We start from the raw sequence: 8,456 nt of genomic DNA, 5'->3' as shown, positions 1-8,456 counted from the left end.
TTGACCCAACACGTATGTGTAGAACCTATCAACCCATCCCGGATACTCATTTAAATGCATCAACTTTGGAGGTCGATTCAAACTTCCGGTTTCGCTCTCGCTTAATAAAATACTTTGAATACTCGGAGATTGATTTGATACGAATGCCCATTGACCGGTAGAAATTGTATTAGCTTGTGAAGATACCGGTACGGGAGATTCGACCCACGAAGGAGACAAACCCGTACTTCTATACTTTCCTTCATCCGGAGACGGAGTACCCCACCAACTTGGATTCATTTTAAATGCTTGATGATGAATACCTAATCAACACACTTGAAACAGACAGTTAAAACACTTATGTAAATTTTTTTTTTTTTAAGAATTTTGACAATGTTTAACAAAGTCCCACGAAACAAAGATGATCGTTGAAGTCGACGAAACGGGCCCAGTTCAGCTTAAGGCCCAATTTTTGTGCGAGCCCAACTTTTTGTGCGACTGAATAACCTTGTGCGATCCACTTTCTTGTGCGACTCAGGTCTTGTGTGAGTCAAAAACTTGTGTGATTATCCAATCCTTGTGCGACTCAAAGCTTGTGTGACTAATCAACTTGTGCGATTCAATCTTGTGTGATCCAACTGTCTTGTGCAAATATCAAATTTGACTTTCTATCACCTGACACAAAGTATACCCACTTTCGGCTCACTCTTTCCAATTCTACCAACCAAATGATGATTTACCAATATTTTAATCAAGTTGCAAGTTTCAAGACACAAACAACTTGAATATTTAAATTTTCAAAGATCAAAAAGGAAAAACAATAATGAACACTTTGAAGGTATCTTGAATATATGAAGAACAACCCAGAAAATATGAGTTTTCCGGTAAATTTATGAGTTTTCCGGTAAATTTATGAGTTTTCCGGTGTACCGTAAATTTCCGAACACGAATTTTTGCAAGAAACTTCACTAAAAACCAACTTTTAACATGTGAAAATGAAGAATGAAATGGTTTTTATAAGAACTTTCAGCAAAATACCAGAATTTTCGAGGTTTAAGGCTAATTTTCAGAAAAATATGAACTTCAAAAATCTGAAACACACCCGAAAACAACTCGGTTTTAACAAGGAGAAGAGCCAAGGCTCTGATACCACTTGTAGGTCCGGCTAGGGGAGGATCTAGTCGCCTAATCCTTGTGTACAAACACACCCGGTTGTGCGGAATCCAACCGGAGATGCAAACCGAGATAGAACACGACAAGAACACGAGAATGAGACCGAGACTCAACGATTAACACCAATGTATTAATACTTGAAACGTTACAAATCAATGTTTACAAATTAATCTTTGCAAACTCTCACTAGTTCTCTCGGGTATGTGTTCTTCCTTGTGCCCTCCTTCCCTGGTTCTATTTTCCGAAATCACTTCATTTCATTTTTTATGTTTTCTTCACATGTTGTTTAATATGGGGTTCGGCCCAATGTTGTATCAGCCCACAGAAAATGGCCCAATCACAACCATTCTTTACGTAAATTCCATGCCATCCATTGCAAAATGCATTTGGTCAAAGTATATGACATCATCATGACATCATCATGATGATGTCATGATGATGTGGCGGCGGGAACCGGCTCGCGGCGCTTCGTGCTTCGCGTGTCGAACTCTGGGACGCACGACGGAGGAATGTCGTGACGTCGGGCTTGAGCCGAACCTAACCGGGTCGAACCGAACCTAACCGGGTCGAACCGAACCGAGTCGAACCGAACCGAGTCGTGTCCACATAATATGTATCAACAAACTCCCCCTTGGACGCTACTCGTGAGGTTCAACTTCCATATCTTCCACGTCGGAGGATCTTCAAAGTCTTCACGCGTCGTAAGTAGAAAGTGTATCAACAAATCCTTAGCCGTTTCAAATTTACCCATTGAACTTACACACAAATCCTTAGCCGTTTCAAATTTACTTGATTTCCTTTTCAATGTTACATTTAATACATTCCTCATTTCGTTTCGATCAACCTCACACGTTTTCACTATTTAAACTTTCCCATTTTTATAATAAAATTTTAATTCATTGTTGAGTAAACTGCAATTTTACACCCTGTGGTTGACCTTTATTGACACGTTTACACCCTATTTTGAATTTTCGTCAACTTTACACTCAGTCGTTTCTTTAAAGCAGCAATCCACAACCCGTCTGTCAAGTCAACGTTACTTTGACTATTAGGGCCAAGGGTACTTTTGTAATCTTACCCCTATATAATTGAAAAAAAAAAATTGATACAACACCCGTAGCCACCCAAACACCAGCCGACCACCACCTATAATCCACCTCTTTCACCTTCTATTAGATCCACACACTCTCGATTTAACACCACCCTACACACACCGCCAGGAGCCCAATATCACCACCACCGCCATCTTTCCCCAACTGAAAAACCCTACCTCCGTCGCTCACCGATATTGCAACCCCCTCCAATCCCATATCCCACTAAACCACAACCACTCAATCACCGTTCGGAAGTCAGTTCACTGGAAAAACATCTACACCAGAAAACTCATCGGAATCTTTCGGAGTCTATATCTCCCTACTCGTTCTTCTCTCTCTAAAACACACACTAACTATGTGTTTCTTGCATATTCAAATAACAAGATGAAGTTTTTCTGAAAATTGATAGATCTGACTTTGCATGTATTTGAACTTGGATCAGATTTAATGCACCGACTTCAAGAATGTAATTGTTGTAATGTATTTTGTTGCAATTTTTGAGCTTTCATATACCAATTGAAAATTCACTAATATTATGAATAACAATCAAGAACATGAAAAGCAAATATAATTATAACCTAGTGATTAATAATAAAAGATTAACCTAGTGATTAATAATAAAAGATTAAAATATAATATTTTATATGTATTATCAATGAAACAATATTCTTTAAAATAAAATCCAAATAAGAATATTTTGAAATCACGAGTTGTGTCAATTATTGTATTGTTCCATTTGTAAATCATGTTCTTTGTTACAAGACAAAAAGTGACTGTGCATGCATGTATACTGTTTGTTTACAGTTTTGTCTTTAGATTATTAATTATGATTAAAAGTATTTCTTTTACAAATTAAAATCAAAACATGTCAATGAAGACTCAATATACATTGATAAATTAACCTTGGGTGTTCAAACTGAACTAGAAACCAATAAATGCATGAAGTCTAACAAAATATCATAGTCAGATATTTTTCTATATACAAATAGAGAAACGAGATTCGTATTGGGTACGTGTATGGGTACAATTCAGGATCAGAATGGGATCTTGACACTAAAGATCATGCTTTCACACATTAAAGTTTGAAAAAATAAACTTTTCAGTTGACTTCTAATTAAATTCTGCAATACAAAAACCAGCTTCCTCATCATACAATCATCACCACTTCAAACTAATTAACAATGCCTTTCAAAAGCTTTATGCTTTTACCTTTCTTGATACTCGGTGTTCTATCCGCAGATTCCGTCTTGGAAGATGAAGCAAACGCTTTAAAACAGTTCAAGAATTCAATCACAGATGACCCAACTGGTGCACTCCTGGATTGGAATGCCGATTCCAACCACCATTGCAACTGGACTGGAATCCAATGCCATAATATCACCAGACGTGTCATTGCTATTTCGATTCAACAAACATACCTCAAAGGCCAAATCTCTCCCTTTCTTGGAAACCTTTCCGGTCTCCAGGTTCTTGATTTATCTTATAATTTATTCACTGGCAACATTCCGTTCCAGTTGGGATACTGCACACAACTTTCCAAGCTTATTCTTTACACCAATTCCCTCTCTGGTCCGATTCCATCAGAACTGGGAACACTCCGGAATCTGCAGACACTAGACTTGGGAAACAATTCCATCACTGGAATCATTCCAGAGAGTTTGTGTGATTGCACTTCTTTGCTAGAACTTCATCTCGATTCCAACAAGCTTAACGGTACAATCCCAGATAGAATTGGTGATTTGGTCAATCTTCAGTTTCTTGGAGCTTTTAACAATCTTTTAGAAGGTTTGATTCCGGCTTCGATTGGTTATTTGAAAGAGCTTGAAGCTCTAGATATTAGTATAAACCAACTTCATGGTATCATTCCTAGAGAGATTGGAAACCTATCCAGATTACAAGTTCTTCAGTTGTGGCAAAATTCCCTCTCAGGCCGTATTCCGTCTGAAATCGGGAAACTCTTGAATCTGCAGAAGCTAGACCTGGGGAACAATTCCATCACTAGAATCATTCCAGATAGCTTGTGCAATTGCACTTCTTTGCAACAAATTGGTCTTATTTCCAACAAACTTAACGGTACAATTCCAAATAGAATTGGTGACTTGATCAATCTTCAGGTTTTTGCAGCTTTTGCTAACCGTTTAGTAGGTTCGATTCCAACCTCGATTGGTTATTTAAAAGATCTCCAAATTCTTGATTTGAGCCAAAACCAACTTTCTGGTATCATTCCTAGAGAGATTGGAAATTTGTCAAAATTACAAACTCTTCAGTTGTTTGAAAATTCTCTCTCTGGAAGCATACCAACTGAAGTTGGCAGTTGCAAAAATCTCACTCTTCTGAATCTATACATGAACAAGCTCACTGGAAGCATTCCCGGTGAGATCGGAAATCTTCAGGGATTACAGTTTTTGCGGTTATACGATAACCAACTGAACTCCACAATCCCAAGATCTTTGTTTCAGTTGAAATCATTAATTAATTTGCAACTGGCGCAGAATAATCTAAGCGGGAATGTTTCTGCGGAGATTTCTTCACTGGAATCTCTGAAGAGATTGACCCTTCGTGAGAACAAGCTTACTGGTGAAATTCCTGCATCCATATCCAGGTTAGTCAATTTGGAAACCTTGACATTGAGCTCAAACTTTCTCATTGGACAAATTCCTTCAAGCATAGGGTCCCTTAAGAATCTCCAAAGGCTGCAAATCCAGAATAATTCTTTGTTCGGGCCAATCCCACATGAAATTGGAAACTTAACTAGTTTGTTGTTGTTAGATCTTGGGCAAAACCAATTTTCAGGCACCATCCCTGTAGAAATCTCAAATATTTCTTCCCTTCAACGCCTTTCGATTGGTGATAACAATCTTGAAGGTCGGATTCCTGATAAAATCTTTGAGCTTAAACAGCTCACTGAACTCTACTTGATGAACAACAAATTTGAGGGTCCAATTCTGAATTCTGTTTCAAGGCTTAAGATGCTTTCTCAGTTGAATCTCAGCGGAAACAGGTTTAACGGGTCGATTGAGGAGGGTATGACAAAACTGAACCGGTTGGTTTCAATAGACCTGTCACACAACTTTTTCACTGGATCGATTTCACGGACAGTGATTTCAAGTATGAAGAACATGCAGATATATCTCAATTTCTCAAACAATTTTCTTACAGGAAATATCCCAAGTGAGTTTGAGAAGATGGAGATGGTGCAAGCCATTGATATCTCAAACAATAATCTGTCAGGAGGTATTCCTGTAACAATTCAGAACTGCAGAAACCTGCAGAGTATCGATTTGTCAGGAAATCAACTTTCTGGTGACGTCTCTGATGAAATATTCCTTACTCTTGGCGAACTTTCTTATATAAATTTCTCAAGAAATCAATTGGATGGAAAGATCCCAGAAAGCATGGCGAATCTGACACTTCTTACTTCGGTTGATCTTTCACAAAACAAATTCTATGGCACGATTCCTGAAGACTTCGGCAGCAATGTGGCCTTAAAACACCTCAATCTCTCGTTCAATAACCTTGAAGGGCGTGTTCCCGATATGGGAATTTTCAAAAACTCTAGCGTAATTGGATTACTTGGAAATCCTTCTCTGTGTGTTACCAATGACACCAAGCCATGCACCTTCTCAACTCAATCAAATCATTCACATAAAATATCCAGAAAAGCCGTATTGATTTCTGCAATACTTGGACCCCTAGCTTTGCTTCTTGTATTATTGTTGGTAGTTTTATGTTATCGTCATGTTCGAAAACTGAAACTTAAAGAATCTGAGGATCCAGAACCAGAATACACCCGACGGGCCACTCTCAAAAGATTTGACAGAAAAGAACTTGAAGATGCTACAGATGGATTCAGTGAAGGTAACATTCTGGGTACAAGCAGCTTAAGCACAGTGTACAAGGGTACACTAGTAGATGGAAGGATGATAGCAGTGAAGAATCTGAATATCATAGAGTTTTCAGCAGAATCTGATAAGAGCTTCAACAAAGAACTGAACACATTAGCAAAACTGAGGCATAGAAATCTAGTGAAAGTGGTTGGTTATGCATGGGAGAGCGGGAAACTAAAGGCGGTGGTTCTTGAATACATGGAAAATGGTAATCTGGATACAGTTATACATGATTCTGCGATTGATCGATCAAGATGGGGTCTTTCTGAGAGAGTTGATGTTTTGGTTTCAGTTTCTAGAGGACTGGTTTATTTACATTCCGGATACGATTTCCCCATAGTTCACTGTGATTTAAAGCCTTCTAACATTCTTCTAGATGAAAAATGGGATGCTCACGTTAGCGATTTTGGGACGGCTCGGATTCTGGGAGTGCATCACCAGGATGGAAGCAGTGTTTCCTCTGCATCAGCATTTCAAGGCACCATTGGTTACTTGGCACCAGGTAATGAAATTCTAACACTACCTATCAAATTTGATGTGTAGATAACATTTGACCTCCTAACTAACACTAATGCATTTCTGTTTTCTACCAGAGTTTGCTTATATGAGGAAAGTGACAACAAAAGTAGATGTATTTAGCTTTGGAGTAATAATTATGGAGTTTATCACTAGAAAAAGACCAACAGGACTCACCGAAGACAACGGAATCCACATCACTTTGCCACAGTTGATAGAACAAGCAATTTCAAAAGAAATGAATGAGCTGATTGAAGTTGTAGATCCTGATTTGGCTTCCGACTTCAACACAAAACAGAGTGTTGTAGAACAGATTCTTCAGTTGGCTTTATGCTGCACTCGACCGGATCCAGATGATCGACCCGACATGAACGAAATCTTATCTTCACTTACAAAGATCAGCAAGAAAGTGTAGCTAGGGCTTTAATTTGAACATTTGAATCCAGTATCTCATATCATCCAGATGAATTTTAAATAGCAAGTCTCATTAGAATAATATTTGGCATAAGGAGCACTTACTTTGACCATTTAAACCAATTCAACTCTATGTTACCTGTTCTTCTTGCCGAATTGCTTCAGATCATTGAGCCATCCCCCATATTTAATTTCTTTCTCAACTCCTGCAAGTAACTCCCACGATCAGGCTAATGATCGTGGTTTAACTTGGTTCAACGCAGCTGTAAGGCTTTTAATTCTCTGCCAAAATCCTCACAACCAAGTTGTGATGTAAATGTGTATTGAGTTTGGCATGAGCATCTTCCACTGTTAAGGATAAACGATTACCGATATGTAAGTATTTTTCAGTCAAAGCACTAACAAAATTTTCTTTCCGAGGCAACCGTATGTTCTTTATGTACCCAATCATATCTTTCAATGATATTAAGAAGAGACATAGTATACTTAGTGGTCTTGTATGCAATCCATCACAACGATATTATCGAAAACTACAGCTAAATTGATTGACAATGGGTGTGCAATGAACAAATTGGTTATGTCCCCTTTTTGTTCTGGTAAAACATCATATGAAAAGAAAAATCACCTTTTCAAGCTCCTAAAGTGTCTTCAAGTTATATATAGCTGTAGATGTTACCTGAAGATTTGGGGGTTGTTAAAGTGAAGAAGAAAGAAGTCTTGTTGGGGGTATTTCGAACAACGTCATTTCTCTCAGGCATTACGTCGAACACTTCCCATGCAACATGGTGACGCCCGGGTTTTGCGTAAAGAAACAGTACGTGTGAGATGAGGTCAAAGTTTGAGCATACTTGGGGCAGTGAAGTAGATGGTGGTGGCTTTAAGTAGTTGGGTACAATTGCATTGGTCGTTTGCAATTTATACAAACGGACAGTTATGTAAGATTAGCTTAATGAAAATTCAAAATTATAAAATCTTCGCTCAGTATTTTATTTTTGTTGTGTTATATTTATTTATACGACATTAAAAATTCAATTTCCTTATTTTCAATACCTATATTCTCAAGTTCGGTAATAGTTCTGGCCATTTATTGACTTAAATGGGCGGCTAATAGTGCTCGCCAATTATTGGTTGAATTGTGCGGCTAAGTCTTTCCTGTTGGCCCAACAAATTTACATTTTTATCCCGCTTTAAAATTACGATTTTGTCATCAGTTTAAATTTATGTTTTTACCCCTACATAAAAATAAATTTATGTTTTTGATCCCAGCTAAATATTTAAATTTTTCCCTCGGATCAAAATTACGATTTTGCCCTGTTTAAATTTACATATTTGCCATTAGGTTTTTTTCTCACAGCTACGTTACGATTTTGCCCTCAACTTAAATTTACATTTT

At 37.8% G+C, this 8,456-nt stretch overlaps 1 protein-coding gene across 1 annotated transcript; it reads left to right on the top strand.

Annotated features, from left to right (window-relative positions):
• Positions 1-3,263: 3,263 nt before the first annotated feature.
• Positions 3,264-7,213, top strand: LOC110885438 (LRR receptor-like serine/threonine-protein kinase FLS2). Its single transcript, XM_022133125.2, has 2 exons — positions 3,264-6,635; positions 6,727-7,213. The coding sequence occupies exons 1-2, from the start codon at positions 3,428-3,430 to the stop codon at positions 7,062-7,064; spliced, it is 3,546 nt and encodes a 1,181-aa protein (XP_021988817.1). The 5' UTR covers positions 3,264-3,427; the 3' UTR covers positions 7,065-7,213.
• The last annotated feature ends 1,243 nt before the right edge of the window (positions 7,214-8,456 follow it).

Source organism: Helianthus annuus, chromosome 4, assembly GCF_002127325.2.
Source record: "Helianthus annuus cultivar XRQ/B chromosome 4, HanXRQr2.0-SUNRISE, whole genome shotgun sequence".
NCBI classification, from domain to species: Eukaryota; Viridiplantae; Streptophyta; class Magnoliopsida; order Asterales; family Asteraceae; genus Helianthus; species Helianthus annuus.
The sequence above is the reverse complement of the archived record's forward strand: the minus strand, read 5'-3'. Positions and strand labels throughout refer to the sequence as shown.

What these genes read in the sequence shown, in the direction of transcription:
- LOC110885438 (XM_022133125.2), top strand. Translation starts at nt 3,428, where the DNA reads ATGCCTTTCAAAAGCTTTATGCTTTTACCTTTCTTGATACTCGGTGTT. An exon ending in CATTGGTTACTTGGCACCAG is followed by an intron (nt 6,636 to 6,726) that starts GTAATGAAATTC and finishes GTTTTCTACCAG; the next exon opens with AGTTTGCTTATATGAGGAAA.